We start from the raw sequence: 25,072 nt of genomic DNA on the forward strand, positions 1-25,072 counted from the left end.
AACTTCCGCCCGCGCCGCTCATGATAAAAGAAAGGCTTACGCCTTGAAAACAATTTCGACGGCGCCCGTTGGGCGCTGCCGTTCGTTAATCCTCCAGGCTAAACCTCCAAGTTAAACCATGGCTAAACCACTGCCATTTTTTTTTTCCACCGTGAGAGGGAGTGCTTTAGGAATGGGACTCTCATGTTTGCACATAATGCACACCACAGCCAATGCATGAGAACATTGATTCTAGGAGAGGGTTTCAGGGAACGGTCGTCCACTTTCAGGCGGTCATGTAGGCATTTCTCTGCTTAACCAAAACAATACCGCCATTAGGATGGCGCCTTTCTGCACGATACATTTGTTTGGCATAGTACAAGGTTTCGCGATTCGTCTCACGTTCTTCAGTTTGAAGACTCTCGCGCTTGAAGCTCGTTCAAAGGCGCTGCGCCACTTGTTTTTTTAACAGAAAGGATTACTGCACATCGGCTCTTCCTGTGATTCCTTTGAAGCTGTGAGACACATTGAGTATACATATCTATCACATATCACAAAAATGCGGCTCTGCGCAACTTGTTTGCAAACAGCGGTTATTTTTTGGCGAAAACCTTCAAGGACAACTTCGCTACTGCACCTATAATGTGGTCCGAAAAAAAAACCCCGGCTTTTCCAGCCTTTTCCAGCCATTTGAAGCTAGCTTGCGTTTGGCGGCGGCATGTCCTAGATGAGATAAATTTAAAACCTGCTTCAAGAGCTTAGAGTGCGGGGACGAGCGTGTTAGAAATCAATTTATAAAAAAATTTGATTTAATATTTTGTTCACCTGGTTCTTAATCTACAATTTTTCATTCTGCGTGGTCAATCCTTGGTACAGCGCCAAGCGTTGGTTTTCCTAAATGTCATCGATTTACTGCCTGGCAACAATACAGGTCCTCATTGGTGAATCAGCCGTGTGTCTACTTCATTCATCTTGTCTCAGCCTCACGGTGTCTTTACCTGTTCAGCATGCATACTTGCCAATGTTGCTTATAACAAACTTGTAGCGTCGGCACTGACTAGCTCAACAGAGCGCTGTAACATTGAAACTAGAGGATATCCATAGCATTTCCTGAAAGCACTTTTGATAATAGGAGGAGCGTTCATTAGTAGTTTATGTAGCAGGGAGAGACAACAGGAACACAATGTTCCTCAAGAAATACTTTTCACGCGTCAAATACTGCGCTTTGGGCCTAAATTAACTGACACACTCCTAACTGCTCTCGCCGAATATACCTTAAAGGACTACAGGCACCAAATTTTATATGGCGTTTTCTTCTGTCAAACGATGCGTTAGACATTAGAATACAAGGATCACCGGGTGGTATTTGCCAACAAGCGCTGAATAATTTACAATCGAATCTCTTCTCTCATGCTGTTTCGGTTTCATCGACCGAGCGACGACTACGACGTCGAGTTGATGTTTTCGTCACGTGATCTTCTAGAAGAACTCTAATATGATCGCTGATGTGTCGTTTTAATTCACTACGACATTTAATCTATCTCTTCCAGGACCTGAAATGGAAAAAAATGACTCGTCAGCAATTATATAGCCGATTTTGTTTATGCCTTACTCGACCTAAGCATCAACTACGCGTCACAGCCATCGTTTGACTGGTGAAACGAAAACCGAAAAAGCTTCAAGGAGAAATTCAATTATAAATTATTTATTGGTCACAGACGAATACCACAGGGTGCTCCATGTATTTGAATGTCTAACGTATCGTTTGAAAGAAGAAAACATGCAAGCGAAAATTTGGTTCACCTAGTCCTTTAACGATGCGGCGTCGTACTACATGGTCGAGAATCCCTATTGGATAATATAAGCGACAGTAGAATAACTTATAAATGACAGCAAGATGAATGAGAGCTTACATATTCTACTCGGAAGATCTTCATATGTTGCTGAATCGTTGCTCCAATTACTAGGGGATTGTCGGAGTGGATAATAGCGGTTGGTTTATTGCGGTCATGATCATTGGAGATGAAGTATCCACGTTTCGCATTGCGGATGATGAAAGTAAGACGCTGGCCTCTGCTTATAAGGTTGGAGGAGAAATATTCTCTCCGATGTTTGGGAATTACGACGTACACTCTGGAAACGAAGCAGAAAAAAAAGTGTAAATTCTTTTTCTTTCTTCAGGTTCGTTTGCTTTTCTTCGGGGGAGTTCAGCCTCCTCCAAACGTGAGTTGTTCGGTGGTGTTTTGAAGCACAGGAGTCCAGAAGCAGAAAGTACGAAAGGGAAATTATATTTACAGAGTATATACAAGGCAAACTCAGTTGCAGAAGCCTGAAGTCACACAGACGTTCAAGTACTGTAACTTAGAAGGCACTCATCTCACACAGAGATACTATCTCACACAGAGATACAACTTCGGGAAAATCTTACTCATCGACCGGCGGTCTCGGTTAGAGCCTAGAAGTTTTCCTTACGTGCTAAGCACGGAGCCTGGTTGGGACTTATCTCACACAGAGATACGACTTCGGAAAATCTTACTCATCGACCGATGGTCTCGGTTAGAGCCTAGATGTTTTCCGTACGTGCTAAGCACGGAGCCTCGTTGCGACTGCCATTCCTGGCTTTTCCTTCCGTTTTTATTTCTTACAGAAACAAAGGCGCTGGGGCGGTCATTTCTCTTGACCCGCCCCAGTCTTGGATCAACCAATCGCTACTTAATTTCGCAGTAGCCACGGCCCTGTGGGTTGGGCATAGCCTCGAAACCAGGGCTCGAATAAATAAAACAAACAAATCAAGAAAACATTCGTAAAACGCTCTCCACGCAACATCCTCGCCTTCCCCCAAGAACACACTTTTCATCTTAAGTGCATGCACATGCGTAACTGCCTCAGGGCGGCCACCCTCCCGTGCTGCGTCCAACCGGAAGACCTTTGTTTACCTCCCCGCATGGCTACAACGCTGTCAGTCAGCGGATCAGTCATTTGATCAGTCGCGGTGGGAGGGAGACCACCATGGAGGTAAAAAAAAGACCACCCCATTCGGGACGGCAAGGCCACGCCGCACGCGCGCCCTCTGCCCGAGGCGTCACGGCTGCGTTCCAAAGTGGCGTCCTCCCCATGCCGGTAATTGCTTCCGCATTTGTTGCTGGCTGCACTGCGCGAGCCACGCGGGAAGTACAAAGGGGAGAGCCAGCGAGGTCGTGTACGAGGCGCGATCCTACAAAGTGCATTTACGTTAATGAGGAGAAAAAGGCACGCCGACTCAGGTAACGCTGATTGGTTTTCATTGATTGATTGAGGAAGCGTCTTCAGTCCTCACGATTTCTTTACAGAGCCTACTGAGCGTCCGTTTGCTTTTATCTAGGAAGTCTATAGACTTTATTTAGAAAAATAGACCAGTGTGTGGGTAGTACGAATCCTGTAAATAGTGTATAAAAAATCTATAGATTTACGGTCATGCACCTTTTGTAGATTTCTCTCTACAGAGTGTGAGTAAGCAAAAGGAAAAGGGAATATTGAAAGCAAGGTTATAGAGCATATGAGAAGGCCATACATCATTTTCACGAAGGGTGACTTGCCCGAGGGCTGACACATAATCTTGCTCTCCTGCAATCTTCGGTGTCTAATATTCTGCAAGGATTTGAAGAAAATGCAAAAAGATTTCTTGTTCTTTGTGTTCGCAAGAAGGCACAAAGTTTTTAATGCGAAAGCATTTCTAGGCCATGCCGGCGGGGTTGTGTCACCAAAACGTGTCCGCAAAACGTGCCCGCAGCAACTATGACGTTGTGTGAAGCGGTTGTGATCGCAAGAGGATGATGTAAGGGTGCTGCGCAAAAAAAAATAAAATGTCGATAGCATGATTACTTAATAATTAGAGCCAAAAATGTCCGAAAGACATCGGAATAGCACAGACGTAGGTAAAGTGAGTGGGCGGGAAAACAGACATGGAGGGAAAAGTAGTGGAAAAACAGGCAAAACAGTGAAAAAAAAGTTTGAAATGAACTGAAATGTATTTGGCGAGTGATACTTAATGGAACAAAAAGTTTTATTGACCTAGAATAATTAGTTAATTAACTATAAGCAAAAACCATTGGATGATTGAATAGGCTGGATGGGGGGATATAGTAATTGGACGGGAAAGCACCCACGGGGCCAAATTCGAAAAACTAAAATGGTTGCTTGAAATAAAAGAAGGTATAGTCAGAGTAAATAAACCGATATTTAATTAAAGCATAAGATAACTACGCTAATTCAGTAGTTAAATTATTTAACAAACAAAAAGAGGCAAAGACTAGTGCCGAGCTCACTGCTTGAGGGCCTCCAGTTTTTCCTTGTCATTCGCTCTCGCAAAAATTTCACAGCCTAGCCAAGCGTAGTTATCACGCAGTTCTAACTCTATCCCTTGGTTCCTCATTATTTTACACCTTGGACAAAAAACTAAAGATAGTTTAATCTACATGGCTAACTAAGCTCCAACTGAATAGTAGCATTATGTCGCTAAAGCTACTAAAACTGAAATGGTTTTAAGCATGAAATGCTTTTAGCTCCCGTTGTCGACAATGTGGTGACGTCACGCCGAGATCGAGAGCCAACATCCGGGCACTGAAATCCACTCATCCAGGCTCTGAAACGAGAACATCCGGGCACCGTTGGAGACGTAACGAGTTGTTGTTGGGACTGAGAGAAGGATGAAAAGGAAATTGCACGGGCCTGCTACTGGCTCTAGCCAAGCCACCACCGCTGCCACGTGCAGACAGAGGAGAGGTAAGAGATCAGAGGAAGGGAAATATGCAAGAAAAGACGCGCGTCGCAGCATCAACTGCGTCCGCCGGAGCGGACGCGGCTGAAAAAAAACAGATAAGCGGCCGAAGCCGCGCTCGCCGAAGCGAGGACGAACACTCTGCTCTGACCACACAAGTTTAAACGAGACTCTCTAAGCCCTGCTACGGGACCGGCATACAAGCGCCGGTTGCTCTCCAAACGAGTCACAAAAAATAACTGCTGCAGGTGTCTTCTCAATGTTCATCAAGATGTCACTCGAGCTGTGCATTTGATTGCACGGAATTATACTTTCCGATTTCTAATAACGCGTGCGAAAAGCACATAAATGCCACGATACACTTCGTTGTCATGCGTGATCTCAGGGGCTTCGCGCATCGAAGCAAAGCCGCGCAGGCGCACAGGGGACCGGGGGAGGAGCTTCGTGTCGTCTGCTACCGCGCTGGCGCGCACCTCGCTTGCATCTCGCTTGAGGTGCGCGCAGGCGCAGCGCTGTAGCAGACGACACGAAGCTCCTGCCCCGGGCCCCTGTGCGCCTGCGCGGCTTTGCTTCGATGCGCGAACGCGCCGGATCCTCTGGCGCTTCGCGGAGCGCGGCCACGCGGAGCTGTGTTCGCACTTAGAGTGGACCACCCTGTGCATTCTTGTCAGGCCTGCGTCTCGTCGTGCCCGCGTACGCTTTTGCATCGTCCTGGATTTCAATTCCGCCACCGTCACAGCTGCTTAAGCCGAGCAATGCAGCCTGTGTTAGGCCCGTAAATATTCACATTCAAATTCAAATTCTTTATTTCTGCCTTGTAAAGATACAGACAGCGGAGGCGCAGAAAAAGCTGAGAGACAGCTTGACAATACAATATTAACACAATATTCACATAGGGTAGACACAGGTAATGGCAGCAAAGAAAAAAAAAGAGAAAGAAGAAAAAAAAGCACAAGACAAAAAATCCTATATGCTAGCATACAAAGCACGCAAAGACCTGTTTGACGAACTGAAAAGGTCAAAATTATTATATATATACGCGTTTAGCAGGGACGGAAGAGTGAACTGCAGGCGTTCTCTACCCGAGTTTAACCGTGGGGTCGGGACTATCCATGTCTCCGCATACCTTGTTGTGTAGCTTGCATCTCGGGTATGTAGTTCAGCAAGTTTACGTATGTGGTTTACATTTCTTCGTGTTTCGAGTTTAAACCGGACACTCAAGCGATATTTATACAAGTTGTGTATTTTTAGCTCACCACTTTGTAGAAAGAGATCTTTGCTTGGCGAGTCCCAGGGGACATTGTAAACATGACGAAGAAACTTTTTCTGAAAAATGTAGATACGCTGAAGACAGCTAACCGTAGCTGTGCCCCACACTAGATGGCAGTAGTTTAAATATTTCATGCATACTCTACTCTCGGTTACGGGAGAGGCGCAATTTTTTTGTACGGCTAAGGAATATATTCCTCCTCATTTATAAGACCTCACTGGAAACCAGTTTTAGTTGTCAGAGACGCGCTTGTGAAGGCACAGAATGTTTCAAGACATTTCAGTTTCATGAAGGCTTAGTTTATAGATCTGTTAGAGATCAAAGCGTTTCAGTATAGATGACTTTTAGACTTGTAATATCAATTTTTATGTTTTATGTGATGCGCAGTTTCTTTTGGTAAGGTGCCCGAGTGTACTACTATCAGGTACTGCAATCAGCCTACTAAGAGGACCAAAACAAGCATAATTCATATGTGAGAGCACTTTGAAAAATTGACCTTTCGTGCTGCACAGTTAAGTAGCCGTGAACAATAGTTGCATACTACAAGACATCGTTCGAGCAGCGTTTGGAGCCTCTTGGTATTTACTTCCGTGCCAAAATTTCACTGCTTAAGGCAAGATCACTAGGTAGGATAAGCCCTCACAACTTTCACCAAGCCAGACAAAGAATAGGTTGGGGCAACCGAAAAGGAAATAAAAATAATAAGCCCCTGCCTGCGCCACATACGTACAACAGGCTTAACCCAATTCGAAAATAAAAGAATAGGCCCATAGGCAAATTGTATTTTCACCACCCGTGGGTGGAAAAGTAAAATAAAAGGGAAAAGCTACTATAGCGACCAACAGCCGGGGGAGCGGGCCCAGGGAGACTCCCCTGATCTCCCCTGGGAAGTAGCGGAGGGGATGGACAAATGGATGGGAAGAATGGTTGTAGGGAATAGGTTGGGACAAAGGCTGGGAATGGGGACAGCGAGGTTTTTGTTCATATCCTTCGATTGTCTCGACTCCATTGCTGGCCTGCCTGGCCAGGGCAGGTAGAGCATCGAGATTGCCCAATGGTGCGGCCCCACTCACGGGATGCCCGACCACCCACCACACGCAACGGGCTCCGACCGTCGGAGACAGGAAAACCTAACACGGGGTCAGCAGCTACCTGGGGCTCCTCCACTACACTAGGAAGCTTTTCCAACCTGCCGGCTACTCGCCGTCGAGTGCTTTTCGCGGTTTTTCAGACTCCGGAAGTATGTGTGATGGGTCCGGCCAGTAGAGGCCCAGATCGTCACCGGCCCTCGGCCTCGGACCTGACACACTCCGTGGGGACCCATCTGTGCTTCCTACCATCCATCCATGCAATTATTTCCTCCCCTAGCTCGCTCTTCTCCTGCTGAGGAGAGAGTGTTCAAGGCCGGGCGACCGGGCCACTAACCAAGAATGTGGCTTAGGGTGAGATGGCCAGGGCCTACTCCACCGGTACTCCACAACATCGACGGTTTTTGCCAGACTCTTACGAGGTCGTACTAGGACCCTATCCCCCGGCGTCCCGCAAGGCCGCTTCCCCGAGGCGCCGTGTCCTCAGAGCCTGGCCACTATAAACCCCCACGCGGACCTGGTTTCTCCGTGACCAGAAACCGACGCGTCGGTAGTCAGACTTGCACGCCCCCGCGTGCGGAGGAAGGTATCATGTATTTGAAAACCTTTAGATCTTTGGACATGCCTTCCGGGCCGGATTTCGCGTGTCCAACCTGAGCATGAACCCAGGCCTGCCTCCGCTCAGGCATCGGACTCACGCGCGCGACTGGCCCTCATAGTCGCCTGGGAGTCGCTGCCACTCCCATGGGGTTTTGCATCCCCAGAGGATGGGTCCCGGCCGTCCCATCCCCACTGCTGGCGTTGCACCGGAACAAAGCCTAGTAGCCGAAACTACACCGGCCCGTATCCGGTGGCGGGGGGGGGGGGGGGGGGGGCACGAGCAGTCCACACAGTCAGATTCCCCCCCCCCCCCCACCAAGCCAGACAGTGGGAAGAATTTGGAGCACGAGAAGAAAGTTGGTTGCAGCCATTAATTGCATGTCCCAGAATTAAACTAATAGTTTTCGACGCGCGAAATACGCCATCGCATACGCTTGCGGTGACGGTCCTGAAATACGCTCTTTTCGCATTTTATGGATACTCAGTGCATTCCTGACGGAGTTGAGAGCATAGAAGTGTTTTTTTTTTCGGAATACATATTTTCAACCGAATGCACATTCGGATGCGGTTGGCCTCCCAAAATTGAAGGGCGTGACGACAGCAAGGTTTGGTAAAAGCTTGCACCTCATATACTTTTAGTTTCTCCTGGGCTGATTCCTTCTTCTTGCCTCCCGAGATAATGAGAAGACACAGCCACGCTCTGGAGCATATGCCTTGTTGCTTGCACTTTTAATGGTTGTTCCGGTGTGCGCTTTTAACAGCGATGTTTTTGTTATGTTAGTTTTCTGATGTATTATTGATATGCCCACTCCTGCCTAAGGCCTCAAACTGAGGCTGGCAGTATCCTGTAAATAAATAAATAGATGCTGTTTAAGCCGGAGGTTGTTCCGCTAGTCCTGCGCAGCGGTGGCCGTGTTCGAAGTAATGAGGTCACCCACGGATCCTGCCGTCACCTGTCGGAGCGGACGACAACTTTTATATTGGTTGTCGTCTGCTCCGACAGGGAGCGTCAGGCGTCAGTGGGCGGTACTGAAATAAACACTTGTGCGTACTGACGACCCAGTGCCGAGTGTTTGTTGATATTGAGCGGGGGAGTGGGGGGGGGTTACTATAGAAGAGAACAGATAGAAATGACGAGTATAATCACGGTTAAATTAGTCGAACCAAACTCAAACAACATCGCTGTGTCATCAGTCTTACACGAGAGCGTAATCGGCCCTACCATTTTTTCCGGTGCCATCCTGAGAAGCTGTAACCGCTGTGCAGCAGCCCCATTCACGAATCGTGTTGCTCCAGGCCCAACATCGATAAATCGTAGCGCATCATGCAGTCATAGGCTGTAAAATTCCAACGAACACTAACGTGTGAAGAAAATATAACCTTGCAGTCCAAGGTGGTGATGCATGTGTCCCGTTTCAGGACATTCCTTTTTTCTTTTCTGATATCAGTCCGTTTTATTCTAACCGCACCCATTCTTATTGTCTCGAATAGTCGACGGAGAGATTCCGTAGATTTATTTACATGAAGGCTTCCACACATAACCAACAATTCTATACAAAAGCATTTTTGAGCGTGAAACCATTTTATGAACGCAATTTTTCATAATATGCAAGAATTCACTATGACATTCAGTATATCCCCGGTCATCCGATGGAAGTTTTGTATTTTTTATTAACGTTTTTGCTATCATCAAAGCGTTCCTTATTGGCTTTCTGCGCCAGTCTGAAGAGTTCGATGCGATCGAACACTTCAATATTCAATATTTCGCCCGAGAATATTGGATATGGTAGACTGCTGCGAGGATCGGTCGGTGTAAAGCCCCTCGGTCGGTGTGCTTATCTGCTCCCCAAGACGATTACAGGATTGCCCCGCCTGATCTGTCACTAACCGGCTTGAACACTGGTCGGCAGTCGCATGACATTGTCGTCTGCTTCAAAGTTTTGCATGAACCCATTGACTTCATGCATCTAGCCGCTTTGATCAACCTTGAGGTGCCTGAACGGTCCCTGTGACAAAGCTATCTGACTGACGTGACGTCACCGCTCACAACTTGGCCCCATTGTGCTAATAGACACCTATAGCGTACCGTGTACCATGTTACCGTTACCGTTATCGAAACAGGAGTGCCGGGAGCCCACGCACAGCCAATGCGCATGCGCAAATTGCCTTGACGGCCCCAGATGGCGCCACGTACCCGGCAGCTGCGCGCGCGCCTGCGGCATCGGGACCAATCAGCGCGGGCTCAGCGGCGGTTGGCGGCACCCGATACTCCGGTAACGGTAACACGGTATGCTAAAGGCGTGTATTGATGCGTACGTAAGCGCTATGGAACCATGTGGTGTTGCTATAATTCGTGATTTTAACTCTTTTAAGAGAAACCGCCTTTCCCAACAGTGATTATAACACCTTCTGACTGTTAACTGTTTATATGTCATTCATTGTTAGCATCGTTTTCATTGCTCTTTTCAATTCTGTTATTATTGCGAAAGCAATACTACTTTCACTTTCAAGCCTTTGCGGCGCGACGGCGGTGCACATGAAATGACCTTTCGCATGACCTCTGTGTGACGTCACGCCGAAGAGCTGGGCGACCATCTCGCGCCGTCCGTGTGCGACGGCGGTGCACATCCCGCTCTCTCCGCAATGAGCGCCACATGTGTTTTGACGTCACGCCGAAGAGCTGGGCGACCATTTCGCACTGTAATCTCGCGCCGTTTGTGTGCGACGGCGGGATTGGATTGGATTGGGTTGGATTGTATAACCGATGCATCACCACAAGTCTAACCACAAGCACCACCACCAGCTACACTACCAGCTGAACCATGGCGTAGGTACGGATATTGCTTTCGCAATTACCGGGCTTAACCAAGCTTAGCCGCAGCTTATTTCTTATTCTTCAGTAACAACAATAAGAAAAATAATAATAGTAATAATAATAATGAATCAATAACGAAAATCCCTGCTAAGGATTCACGATGTTCACTTCAAAACAAAAGAGAAATGCCGAAAACAAGGCTTTGTTCTAAGCTGAAATCACTCCAGTATTGGGGAGGGACCAAGGAACCAGAAAGAATGGCACAGACAGAGTACAGGAAAGCCAGGGATGATAATTAGGCACTGCATGGGTGGCTTCCCTTACCTCACGTCATTGAAAGAAAAGAAATGTTCTTTCGAAGCAATATATAAGGAGAAATACTTACTCTGGTATATTATTCTCATTTGCTTCGGCGACGTAGGTGGCAATTGTGTTTAGCGGCACCGGCAAGGGAAGCCAATAGGAAAATCCATGCTGGTACGTTGGAAAGAAAAGTGTTAGGTGTTATATATTCAGATCAAAGCTTCATTTTGGCGCGTGCTAGGCAAGTGTCTGACGCTGCAAAAAACTGACCGACGAATATGATAATCGGTAATGCGGAACTCAAGCCGAGCTCTTTAGGTATTTGTGCTCGGGCCACGGAGCTTAACACTATGCCGTCATCTCTGAGCGGGCGCCAGCGGCAACTTTCACTCCTTGAGATGCACTCGCCGCATACATTATCGATTACGTCATCGGCGAATGCACGTCGGTACGCGCTATACTCTGATGCCTATTAATGTCTCGCCGCCGCTGCGGAGTCTTTTTTTATGCTGCCGCTGTACCCTCCGCCGCCGCTTTCCTCCTCGCGCGTTTTTCGCCTAGCCGTACTTTCCCCCCCCCCGCTGTGCTCCTCGTTCACACTGGCGGTTACACCATCGAAGCCACCGACGCCACCACAGACGCTGTCGCTCAAACAACGAACGAGGGGTCGAAAAAAAACGGATGTTTTTTTGTAATGTCAGCCGCTCTGGTCGATTGAAGACCTCATCTGGTACTAAAAAAATGGCGGCGCTCGACATTGAGTAGCTAGAGGTACACTTAAGCTACCACGCTCTCCTGTTCTTTGAGGTCATTAGCCCTAATGGGGTTCTTCTACTGAGCTTGAGTTAAATTTTCCCTGCGCAGGTTTAAAGCTCCGTCCATTATTAAGGCGAAAGCCTTTAATTGCTCATGCTCAAGGTGTCCGTCCCTGCGCTGGAATCGTGCAAACTGTGGCCTCTCCTACGCGCAGCGGCGCAACCTCCTCCCCTACTTAGTAACCGGCGCAGCGGTGGGCTGCGCTGCTGTGCATAGCAACCACGACGTCACACAGTAGTGGTAGAACGAGCGCGCGGGCGTCGGCGGTGGCAGCAGCACCGCCGCTCCTTGCCCAGACGTCTCGTTGCAGTCGAGTGAGTGAGACGCATGGCTCCGAAGCGGCCCAGTGATTCAGAGCCAAGCGGTTCAGGGAAGCGGCAGTGGGTTGACCACAAGGCTTTCGCCAAGAACACTTTAGAATTTCCAAAGTGTCTTCGGTAATTTTTTTTTTGAGCTCGCTCCATAACACCGGCAACGAACTCTTTTACGCCAATTTCTTTAATGGCTACTGACTGGTTCCGATAGTGGTGCTAGATGTTTCCAATCAGTGACTGCCACCTGGGAGAGCCTGCCAGTATCTGCCCAGCCTACCGTCCCGGGGCTTATTGCTGTGATAATAATGGTAACTTTGTCATCCATTGCCTTTGTGTTAAGGTCGTTTTCCAGAGCTAAAACGGTTTATCTGTTGCCGAGTGAGAGCCTGATCTACAGCTTTCTCACCTGTTTGCTTCAATCCGTCCTTCCTATGGACGTTATCGCACCAGCACTAAGTATTGCGTTTTAACTTTACTCTTTGGTGAATCGAAGCCATCGCAAACACTTTCGACCGTATCGTCACCGTAGCTGGACGTCAGTAAAGGAGCATGGTCAGTGTTTGGTTCGTAGTTTTTACTCGGTGTATTATAACTGCCAACCTGACATTCATACCATAAAATTCACCGGTGCTGTGACTGTATTCATAGGGTGCTCAAAACTAGGCTTTATAGATTTAAAAGAGTACCAAGAGCAGTACACAAAAATCGTTATCGTAAAGGAGTTATGCGCCCATGCGGACCCAAATACTGAGAAGAATTATCATCCGCACCTTATTTGTCACTAAAATTTAATATTTAACTTTAATGCACTGGAGTTAGCATGCATGCAAAACTGAGACGCAGTGCCGTTCAAAGCATATTGCCACGTATCATTGTAGTGTCCGTTCGTTCGCGCAAGGCCGCAGGAAAGGGGTGTTATCATTTTTGTTCGCGACGCGAGAAGCGACCGCACTAATCTCGATTAATCATAGCCATGAAGAGCTGCATCGACGTTTTTCGAGGTTACTGTAGATGATCTTGACCTCTTATCTCCTTCCCGGCTTTAAATTGAGCGATGCCGCGAGTGGCTGGCATTCGTAGTTCGACGACCGACGAGCACGTTTGTTGCTGCCCGAGCTCGTCCAGAACCAGCGAAGTTTTTTCGGCGCTGGCTTGCTGAGAAGTTTTGACAAGTGCAGGCGGGCCTCGGATCCACTGCGACCCCGAGGATCCGCAACCAGCCTCCCAGCCCAGGCGCCGTGCCTTTGCCGGTGCTCGGGCAACTTCCTGGCCTTCAAGCAGCAGCCCAGTCGGCCGCCCGTGACGTCATGGGAGGCCCGGGACCTGCTGCCCCTCCGGTGTTCCGTGCGCCGCCCCCAAAGGCGCACTGTTTTTCGTTCACAGTTACATCCGACGCGACAGCTGACGACATCGTCGACGGCATCGAGTTGGTTGTCGGCCCGAAAGGGCTAGAGAGCCTCCAGCACCATGGAGGCATGAAGTTCTGCGTCGCCATGGCCTCTGCTGCGGCGGCGGAGAAGATGCTCGTGGAAGGCGCCTTCAACGTGAACGGCACTTCCGTCCCAGTAGCCTGCGTGGGTCCTGCCGTGGTCCACGTGACGGCTTTTCGTGTGCCGCTGTTCGTGGGAGACGCGGCGCTGGCAGCGGCACTGAGCTCTTTCGGCAAGGTGCTGGACATCACCCACCCCGTCCTCAAGGGCCGTCGTCACGTCGGCAACGGGACGCGCGTGGTCCGGATCGAGATGAAGCAGGCGGTGCCGAACTTCTTGACCGTCCAGGGCCACCGCGTCATGTTTGACTACCGAGGCGTCCGGAAGGTGTGTTCCCGCTGCGGGCAGGACGGCCACATCGGCGCGGCGTGTCGAACGCCGCGGTGCGCTCGCTGCGAGGTGTTCGGCCACGACACGGCCGGATGCGGAGCGGCTTGCAGGCGCTGCGGTGGAAGCCACGCCACAGCGGACTGCCTGCGGCCACGGTCCTATGCGGCGGCCGCCGCCTCGAGGAAGGAACCGAGTAAGGACAACGTGGCCGCAGAAACGCGGAGCCCACCAACCGTCCGGACGCCTGTTGCCGACGAGCACCCAACGACCAGCCGCTCGAGGGAGCCCGAACCCGCCCCCGCGACGGAGGTGCCCGTGAAGGAGCAGCTCGAGGGGACACCTTCAAACGAGGTGGAGCCGTTCGGTGCTGTTTTCGCGGAACCCTTGCCGCCGCTACCCCGCACAGCTTCCTTCACAACACCGAGAGCAGCAGCGGCGATGAGGCGAGCGTGGCGTCGGGCGACCTGGTGGACGTACCGGACAAAGTCACGCCGCTTCGCCTGACAGGCGACTTGACGTGCGGCCAGGTGTCAGGAACGACGACTCCTGGAGGTGCGGACGACGCGCGCTTCCCGTCACCAGCCAGCCACACCCTCCCATCGGCGACCCTGGCGTCGGCTTCAGCTGCGAGCGTCGCCAAGACCACGCAGCAACCGGTGAGCGAGGCCACAAGCGCCGACGGCCCCGAAAACATGGACTTTTCCCGACCAGACTTCAAACGTGCCCACCCCCAATCATCGGAATCCGAAGGGACTGTTAACGAACGTTCTAGCAAAAAAGTGCCGCGCGCGCCAAGCGCCGCCCATGGCAGCGCTCTTTAGGTTGTATGCTATGCCGTCGGTGCTCTTGGCAGTCATGGCGGTTGTGCATCTCCTCTCCCTGAATGTTCGGGGATTTCAATCCGTAGACAGACAGAGAGAGGTGATGCACTTTGCCAGGGCTAGGGGCGTCGACATCCTGTTTTTACAGGAATGCAACTTCCGTACTTCACTTGATGTGCTGAATTTCACCACCCGGTTTTCTGTTTTTGCTTATTTTTCGTTGACTGATTTTCATATGTGCGGTGTTGGTGTCGTTTTTGTAAACCCCTGCCTGCGCGCGGGTGCTCATTGCACTTTCGGGCTGGACGGCCGCACTCTTGCGGTCGACTTCACACTAAACCAGCGGCGGGTACGTGCGTTGGTTGTATATGCGCCAGCACGGCGGACTAATAGTTCTGATTTTTTTGAGCACCTCGACTCATTCCTCCTTGATCCCTACCCCACTTTCATCGTCGGTGACTTCAATTGTGTACTTAACATCGACCGTGACGTCCGCGGACAGGGTCACGGTCGCCGTTATTGCGGTGCCCCCGCGCTCCGCGATCTCGTGACTCAGTTCCGCTTGTCTGACGCGTGGGTGCAGCTTCACGGGGATGCCTTTGGAGCGACGTTTGAGAGAGCACAGTCAGCGAGTCGGATAGACAAATTCTATTTTCCACCAGAGCTCGCTTCTTTTGTCGTTAGCTGCGAAGTTCTCGCGTTCCCTGCAGGCACGCCGGTGATTTCCGATCACCACCCCTTGTCAGTCAGGCTCGACTTTGGTGAGGACACCCCACGTACTGTTACGTGGCGCATGGACACGAGCCTACTGGCGGACCCGGAAAGCGTGGCGTCGCTGCGTACGGCGTTGGCAGCATCGTGCAGGAGCTTCGTTGCGACTGATTCATGGGACACACTCAAGGCTCGTTGGCAAGCAACCCTGGTGGCGGCCGGTCAAGACCGCAGACGCCGGGTAACTCATGCACTGAATGACACCCTCAAGCGCATCCGTATAGTGCAAAGGGGAGCACCCTTAACCTTTGCCATGAGCGATTACCTGAGTCTACTTAAAGCACGTTACCACGTGTTGCTCTGCCAGTCATCACGGGCAGCTAGTCGTGCACACCAGCTCGGGCGGCCGATATCAGACCCGGCTGTGCTACGACACGTACGCGCAGGCACGGCAGAGGAATTCGCTCCCGCTACTGTGCCTTTCGTGACACTCCCAGACGGCACCCAAAGCAAAACCACGGCCGATATCTGCACGATCTTCGCAAGCCACTTTTCGAACCTGTTCTCTACGGACAGTTGGCTACATCTTCAAGATGGTTATGACGGGCTTCTACAAAGTTTTTTTGGAAACTTGCCACGAGTAGCTGAAGAGTTGCATGAAAACCTTTGCGCACCAGCCACAAGCCAAGAGCTGCACGCCATCCTGCAGAGTATGAATGCACTGCAGCCTCTGCCCCCGGTCCAGACGGCATTCCAACAAGTTTTTATTCAAACTTTTTTTACGAGATCCAAGGAGCGCTCCTGAAGATGGTCAACGGCTTCCTCGCGGATGGGTTACGTCCAAACTCTTTCCGCGAATGTCGCATCATACTCATTCCGAAAGCGGGCGGTGACCCCTCCGACCCGCAAGCATGGCGGCCCATAAGCCTCTTAAACGCAGATTACAAAATAGTCACATCTTTACTGAACACAAGAATGCGGACGATCCTACCTCACCTAATCCACCGGGCTCAAACCAGCAGCGTGCCTGACCGCTCTGTGTTTGATGCATTGGCACTCACTAGAGACCTGTTCACATTTGCCAGCAGGACGGGCTTCAGCGGGTGCTTTGTTTCACTAGACCAGGCGAAAGCATTCGATCGGGTGGAACACTCGTATCTGTTCGGAGTCCTTGAAGCCTTCGGATTCCCTCCGCAAATTGTCAGCAGGCTGCGCTTACTTTACGCAGACCTGAATGCTCGTCTCTCCATAAACGGCCACCAGAGCGCTCCCTTCTCAGTCACCAGGGGCATAAGGCAAGGATGCCCTCTCTCCCCAACATTCTTCGTGTTGTGCCTGGATCCACTCATCCGGCGCATTAACGACAGCCCATCCATACGCGGCTTCCCTCTGCCTGGCCAGGGCCAAATCAAGGTATCGGCCTACGCCGATGACGTGTCGCTTTTCCTCAAGGACGAGGATAGCTACGCCGCTTTTTCGCGGCTGTTTCTCGAGTACAGCGAGATATCTGGGGCCCTATTGAACAGGGGAAAAAGCAAGGCACTAAGGTTTGGCACCTTCACACCGAACCTTGCGGGCGAGGTGGAGTGGGTGCAGGGAGTGAAAGTCCTGGGAGTAGTATTCCTCGCCAGCGGAGAAGTAGCCCGCGAAACCTGGACTAACCTCCGCACGAACGCTGAGAAACGCCTCTCGGTGGCGTCAACTTTCCGCCTTTCAATGGCAGAGCGCTGCTATATAGTTAAGTCCACAATCCTAGCCGCATGTTTTTTTGTCGCCCGCGTCGCAAACCCACCGCGCACGTTTGCGCGCAGGCTAACCTCGGCCTGTGGCTCTTTCGTTTGGGCGGGCAAAACCGAACTTGTGTCACGAATGTTCATGCGCCTTCCATCGTACATGGGTGGGTTTGGTATACCTTGTATCCGCACCATGTGCAATGTGCTCGCCTTGCGAGGAGTACGAGATCTTGTACGCAACCCAGACTATCCCGGGAGAACACTCCTCACGTACTTTCTGGGTACAGCGCGTAACGTGTTTTTTTCACAACACGTGGTTGGACCTACAGCCGAGCAGCCCCCGGCATTTTTCGTTAATGTGCGTCGCACACTGACGTCGTTGACTGCCAGCGTGCCCGATCTGGATGTTGATGAAACCCCGCCCTCCAGAATGTGTGAAGCACTAACGGTCGCTGCGCTGACCCGCGAACAACTCCAGAAAACGAGACGGGCACGCTGGCGCTAACTGACCTCAGCTACGCTTCCTGCAGATGTCAGGGACTTCGGCTGGCTGCGAGGCTGGCGGGTCCTGCCCACAAGAGACCGCCTTGCGGCGTGGGGCGTGGCGCCCTCCGCCCGATGCCCGCAGTGCGGTCTGCTTGAAACTTTGCAGCACGCAATGTTTGAGTGTGTAGTTGCGCGCACCTTTTGGACATTAGTGTCACGCATGTTTTTTACCCGCCTGGAAGCGCGCACTAGTTCTTCCGAAGTGTTTCAAAATATGCTCTTGTGTGTCGGCATGTTCATTTTGTGGCGGCAGCATGGAGTGGCATCCTTAAATGGGCGTCCGCAAAGAACAATGTTCCCAATGTTGCAGCGCCTGCGCACGCGCCTCTTTGAACAAGCATGCATGGACGCTCTGTCAATGAGCGAGGCTGAGTTCTTGCGCAAATGGTCGACATACTTTATCGCCCTGCGCGGCGGTCGAGTATCGGCATTTTTACTGCATTACTGACGTGCTCAGTGCTGCGTCACTGAGCATGTGCTTGAGTGATCAGAGCATTAAGTTCATCTGTTTTGTATTTTCTATGTTAAAACAGAAAAAATAAACTTCTCTTTCTACGCCGCCGCCGAGTGATTCAGTTCTTTTGCGGGCGCAAGTCAGCCCATATAAAGAGCTTCGTTTGCAAGCCTTGTTGCTGTATTCCTGACCGCTGGACTGCCGTCACTGCAACGTGACAATATGCTGTATTGTGCAATTTGGTCTTGGGATCTGCACATTTGGAATTTCAGCCCAAACCATTTTGCTGCGCATGCGAGACAGCGGCACTCAACATGGGCTCCTCTTTGGTCTGGCGCTGCACGTGGCGCTTCGCCTCACAAGAATGGGGAGCCACAAGCAAAAGGTTTCGAATTTCAGCTCTCGGACGGAAAGTCTAAACCCGCGCTTCTTACCACCCACTCCAAAAGCAATCGCTTAAATGCATAGCGATCGCTCCATTCCGCCGGCATATCGGTGCTCAGGACGCAGGCGTGTTACCAGAAATGCACAAAATGAGATTAGTCTTTGAATACTAATGCCGCGAAGCTTCCAGTGTGCACATGCAAGCTAACTTCAATGAACAGTTAAGTAATGAATTTTAGTTAATTACTCACGTTACGATGATTGTGTCCCCCTGGCTGCACGACCAATTCACAATTATGACTTTCATGTCTGCTCATAGTATTTTTAAAAACCGGTGAAACGGAATCTTGGTGGTGGCTCGGTGGTTAAGGCGCTCGTCTACGGAGCCTGAGTACCCGGGTTCGAACCCCACTGCGGCGGCCGAGTCTCGATGGAGGCGTAACGCAAAAGGCGCCCGTGTGCTGTGCGATGTGAGTGCACGTTAAAGATCCCCAGGTGGTCGAAATTATTCAGGAGCCCTCCACTACGGCATCTCTTTCTTCTTTCACTCCGCCTTCCTCCCATCCCTTACGGCGCGGTTCAGGTGTCCACCGAGATATGTGAGACAAACACTACGCCATTTCCTTTCTCCCAAAAAACCAATTTAAAAAACGCCCTATATATATAGCATCCCGAAAAAAAATGGCCTGGCTTAGCTGATGGTTAAGCCTAGGATGCGAAGCATACCGCCGGCGGAGGCTGCGCGTCCGCAAGCGAGCGCACGAGTTGAGCCCCAGCTCATCATCATCAAAACGTTTATTTCCACCGAAATGAGACTCCTTTTTGGACCCCCCGGCACGCAGGCCTAAGGGAGCCCTACTTAGGAGCCTCGCAAACTAAGGTCTGGTGAGGACACATTGTCGCTTCACGGCCTCAGCCGCCAGGCGGATGGTGAGCCCCAGCTTTCACAGCTGTTGTGACGTCATATCACGTGGTGTGCCGATGTAGGTCAAGTGGTAGCTACGCGGCCGCGCGCGGCGCAGCAAGGAAGAGCTCGGTTGTGCGGCTAGTATGCTTCGCATAAAATAATAGAAATATTCCTCTATGATTGCCTTTGTTCGGCGACTGCTGGCCACCTTAATATATACGTATATTCAACCATGGTACATGTAATCGGCTGTGGTACAGACGCTCCGGCCGAAACGTATATTAAACTGCTGTTTCTTCGCACGTTTGGACCATCCACACGGGCAAACCCTCGGCCGGCGGTGGAGGGTTTCCCGATGTCTGGTAGATTTTGACTACACGCGCGAATCTTTGCGGTATTTTTCATTCTTCAAAGCTGCCGGAGTGCCGCTTCATCCCTTTGTTTGTGATCGAAAACGCGCCCAAATCTGTCTCGATTGATCGCATTCTACGTTGTTCTACGTTGTTCCAGAACGATTCTATCTTAGACACCAATATTGTCTAATTAGGTTATTATTTACTTGTGGTTAGGCTTATCATAGCGGCCATGTCGTCAGCACTCGGCAGCTCACCTCATGATTGCCTCATGGCGACCGGGCACCTACCGCCATGTGGCAATTAAAAATGACCCTCCAATGAGTCGAACAACTTTTTTGGGCCAAATTGGCCAAAAATATCCGACCTCAAGGCGGTAGGCGCTCGCTCGCAGTAAGGTATGAAAAAATAGCCTAATCACGTGGCAATACAACACATGTACGATAGATGGCGCTACCGAACAGCTAACTCTTGTTACTTCAACGTCTTCCAGACGGTGGCGGCCCCCATCGTGTGCAACGCACAACTCTCGATTTATTGACTGTCGAACCGACAACATGGTTCTGTTAATTTTTGTTGCGGAAGCAACACTACACTACGTGTGAGCGATTTCGCGGAGCTCCGTAGAGCCCCAGCTGCGCATGTGCGAGGAGCGAGTGACGTCAGAGCAGCGCGGAGCCGCCGCCGACTCCTCCGCTGCGCGATTGACTCAGAGGTGCCGTCGCCGCTGCGCCAGCAGTGCACTCTCTAGGAGAGTGACGTCACACGGCGCAAAGCTGCGGCGCTGGGGCCACTGCCGACTCCGCTACGCGGGTGACGCAGAGGTGCCGCCGCCGCTGCGATTGCCGCGCCGTTGCTCTCGCTGTTCTACTCGGGATGGCCATTGGTCAAGCCGCAACCAATGTTTTGGTCTTCTGTAAGTTATCTAGGGTGCCGTTGAAAAATTTTGGAATGCCGGTCACTATGTTCTATGCTACTGAAGCGTTTTTTAAGGGTTTTGTTAATGCTCGTGAGGTTGTTCGTGAAGGTTAGTATGACATTAAAACGCTTTGATACTGGCTGAGATTCGTCAATGACGTGATTATGATTAGTTGCTTCTGCCTTTTTAATGGCATCGTTAATTATAGAGGACGTGTAATGTTTTGTTTGTTTAGAATGTCCCGCATGCGATTAACATTTTAGTTAATTTTCGTGAAGCTGATTTGCCTGTGAGTATGGGATCAAAGTTTTACAGTTGCGTGGGCCGCACCTGTTCAAATCAGACGCTGTTGTCTGTTTTTTGTAGACGCTAGAAATTAATCTATTTCCTTCAACTTGAACCAAAACATCCAAGAACTTAATATTAAGGGCTTAGTAGGTGTGTGTGCAAGAGATATTAGGATGTATTTTGTTGAATGAGGTGATAAATTGGGTGAGTTCGTATTTGGTTTCTGTCCAAATCGTAAATATGTCATCCAGAAAGCGTTTGTAAAGAGCTGGTTTGGTTGGATATTAAGAAAGTCTGATTCAATTTTGTTCATAAATATGTTGGCGTAATTTGACGCCATTTTTGTGCCCATAACTGTCCCGCTAGTTTGAATATAATATGAGTAGTTGAATTCAAAGGTGCTTAGTTTTTAAGAACCAAATTGGCAAGTGTCTCGACGGCACTTGGACTAGGGGAGTCTAAAATTTTACATTATTTATATGCTCCGACCATGGCCTGAATACCGTCGTCTTGTGGGATGTAAGTGTAAAGTGATGTCACGCTTAGAGTAGCTAGGAAAGTGCCTTGAGGACAGGTGATATTGGATAATTTTCTCTGTAAATGATTTGTGTAGTAAGATGGACGTTTCGGAGGTATACTCGTATGTTTGATGAGAGAATCGATGTACTCTGAGATCGGTTCTGTGAGTGTGCCAATAGAAAGAGTCGGTCGCCCTGGATGATTCTCTTTGTGTATGTATGTATGTATGTATGTATGTATGTATGTATGTATGTATGTATGTATGTATGTATGTATGTATGTATGTATGTATGTATGTATGTATGTATGTATGTATGTATGTATGTATGTATGTATGTATGTATGTACAGAGAATTCCGTTTTTATGTGCGGGAATTTAAAAAATTCCTGTGAGCAAACTACTGGCCTAATCGAGGGCAAACTTCGCTCACGGGGTAGCATATTATGGTCTACGTTATTTGAGATGTAATTAAACGTCGGTACTTGCCTGCATTTCCTGAAATTAAGAAGAAACTGCTGTCAACTGCGAGTAAAGCTGTCGCAGACGAGAGCTATACGCGAGCCGAGCAGCTGGTTTGACAGGGCGCGCCATCTACCGGAAGGAGTGATTCGACGAACAAACGAGCCGGGACGTCGTTTGCCTCGCCTTCCGGCAGATGGCGCGCCCTGTCAAACCAGCTGCTCGGCTCGCGTATAGCTCTCGTCTGCGACAGCTTTACTCGCAGTTGACAGCAGTTTCTTCTTAATTTCAGGAAATGCAGGCAAGTACCGACGTTTAATTACATCTCAAATAACGTAGACCATAAAATGCTACCCCGTGAGCGAAGTTTGCCCTCGATTATGCCAGTAGTTTGCTCACAGGAATTTTTTAAATTCCCGCACATAAAAACGGAATTCTCTGTATGTGTATGTATTGTTACGCCGCGTGCAGTGGAGTAAGAAGACGATTGACGCGATGGGCGACAGGACTGAGCTATGGGGCCTGAAGAACGCTGACCGTTCCGTGACGTCCCCGGTCCTTGCTTTGGCCTTGTAAACAATCCCATTCTCATATTCGCAATGATGTATTAATATTGTCACGTTGTTGTAGTGACGGCAGTCCAGCGGTCAGAAAGACTGCAACAGGACTTGTACAGGGTCGTCCACTCTTAGAACACGCTAGCGCACGGCCGTGCTCTTTGGAGGGTCACTGTGTCCGCAATGGCTGTGCATCCGGAGCCCTTCTCTACGGCGTCTCTCATAGCCTGGGGCGCTTTGGGACGTTAAACCCCATAAACCAACCAACCAACCGAAGCGAAGTGGCAGATGATGCGAAGCACCACGTCCAGGTACACCCTCTCGTGCGCCACTTTGCTGCGATGAGCGACAGTGCGATGAGCGACAGTGTCGCACGCGGTGGCCCTCTGAAGAGTGCGGCCATGCGCTAGCGGGCTCTAACTAAAAGTGGACGACCCTGTACATGAAGCTCTCTATTTGGGCTGACCAGCGCGCGCAAAAGAACTTAACAGCACGGCAGCGGCGCAAGCAACAAATGTGCTCTCGTCGAACTAGGAATGCAGGGTGCTTGCGGCATCGCTCAGTTTAAAGCCGGCAAGGAAACTTCGAGATAACAGGTCAAGATCATCTATAGTAATCTGGAAAAACGTAGATGCAGCTTTCATGGCTGTGATCAATCGAGTATAGTCCGGTCGCTTCTCGCGTCACGAACACAAATGATAACACCCCTTCCCTGCGGCCTTGAGCGCGAACGGACGGACACTACAATGATCCATGGCATTACCCCCTCCCAAAGAAGCGTCGCCTCGATGCTTCAAAAATGAAAATAAACAGGGAGAATGCAAACCATAATATGGTTTAAGGCGTACGACATGTACAACTTCCGGGCGTGTGCGTCGTCGCTGAAATGCTGTCATACCGTCGTCAATGACTTCATAGTGGAGGTTACCGGTGCGACGGAGAACCCTGTACGGGCCAAAGTAGCGTCGCAGCAGCTTTTCACTCAATCCACGACTGCGGATTGGCGTCTATATCCAAACACGATCACCCGGCTTGTAATGCGTGTCTCGTCGGCGCACATTGTAGCGTCGGGCTTCGGTGTGCTGATGGTCTTTAATGCGAAGCCGCGCAAGTCCTCTGGCTTCCTCGGCACAATGAAGGTAGGCGGCGACGTCGAGATTGTCTTCGTCTGAAACGTGCGGGAGCATTGCGTCGAGTGTTGTCGTGGGCTTCCCGCCGTATACAAGCTGGAATGGGGTAAACCTGGTTCTCTCTTGGACGGCAGTGTTTTAGGCGAAGATCACGTAGGGCAGAATGGTGTCCCACGTCTTGTGTCCGGCGTCGGTGTACATGAAGAGCATGTCTGCGATGGTTTTGTTCAGACGCTCTGTGAGTCCGTTGGTTTGCGGAATGATAGGCAGTTGTCCTCCGATGGCTTGTCTGACTGTAGTTTAAAATGGCTTTTGTCAGCTCCGCTGTAAACGCCGTACACTGTCTGTGATGAGCACTTGGGGGGCGCCGTGTCGCAAGGAGAATTCATTCGACAAAAAATTTTGCGACTTCTGTTGCGGTACCATTAGGCAACGCTTTTGCTTCGGCATAGAGGATCATGTATTCGGTGGCTACGATCATCCACTTATTACCTGATGATGAAGTCGGAAAGGGGCCGAGGAGGTCCATCCCTATTTGCTGAAAGGGCTTAGTTGGAGGTGGTATGGGGTTCAGGAGTCCGGCTGGTCTAATCGGAGCCGTTTTGCGTCGCTGACATTCACGGCACGTTTTCACATAATAGGAAACGTCGGCAGCTAGCCGCGGCCAATAGTACTTCTCCTGGACGCGGGGCAACGTGCGAGAAATCCCGAGGTGCCCTGTAGTCGGCTCATCATGGCATGCCAGCATAATTTCTTCCCTGAGATTTTTGGCCAAGACTAGAAGATGCACTGTTCTTCTTCCGGAGGACACTATTGTAAAAGACGAAGGACGACAGTTGGCGCTTGAACCCTCGGGAAGGCGATGCGGTCTTGCCTTTCAGATAATCAACTAAGCTTTGCAACTCAGGATCCGAGCGCTGCTGCTGCGCGAAACTGTTGTTGTTGTTGTTGTAGCCTACGACAGAATGGCACATACCCACTCTGGGGGATCGGCCAAGAATCGGGTGGAAAAGGTTGGTATTCACCTGTACGTAGTAAAGGCAAAAGGAAAGCACACGGGAGAGGAACACCGGGGTAGTCTACCACAAAAAGGGCACGCGACAAGCAGTCTGCGTCGGAATACTTGCGGTCATATTTTTAGACTACAGTTACGTCGAATTCTTGAAGGCGCAGGATCAAACGAGAAAAGTGGCCGGAGAGATCTTTCAAATTGGCTAGCCAGCACCGAGCATGGTGATCACTCACAATCTTCAATGGTCGTCCGTGCAGGTAGGGGCGAAATTTCGACGTGGCCCAAATAATGGCGAGGCACTCATTCTCGGTGGTCGTGGCCTCGGCTTTCGACAGTGAACGGCTAGCGTACGCGATAACTTTCTCCTATTTACCATTTTTCTGAACATGAACCGCTCCTAAACCCACACTGCTCGCATCGGTATGAATTTCGGTTTCGGCGTTTTCATCAAAGTGTCCGAGCACAGGAGGGGACTGCAAGCGGCGCTTCAGCTCTTTGAAAGCTTCCACTTGCGGCG

General features: G+C 50.3%; 1 protein-coding gene across 1 annotated transcript in view; it reads right to left on the reverse strand.

Annotated features, from left to right (window-relative positions):
* Positions 1 to 1,511: 1,511 nt before the first annotated feature.
* The window catches only part of LOC149367859 (uncharacterized), an 88,584-nt gene continuing 65,023 nt past the window's right edge, over positions 1,512 to 25,072 (reverse strand). Inside the window, exons 6-8 of the mRNA XM_089575341.1 lie at positions 10,894 to 10,982; positions 1,944 to 2,112; positions 1,512 to 1,532 (exon numbers count right to left, since the gene is read on the reverse strand). Of these exons, the coding sequence (XP_089431467.1) occupies positions 1,512 to 1,532; positions 1,944 to 2,112; positions 10,894 to 10,982 (279 nt within the window). The remainder of the gene's footprint in view (positions 1,533 to 1,943; positions 2,113 to 10,893; positions 10,983 to 25,072) is intronic.

The sequence above is a fragment of the Amblyomma mixtum genome, chromosome 1 (assembly GCF_055824585.1).
Source record: "Amblyomma mixtum isolate Tamu chromosome 1, ASM5582458v1, whole genome shotgun sequence".
NCBI lineage: Eukaryota > Metazoa > Arthropoda > Arachnida > Ixodida > Ixodidae > Amblyomma > Amblyomma mixtum.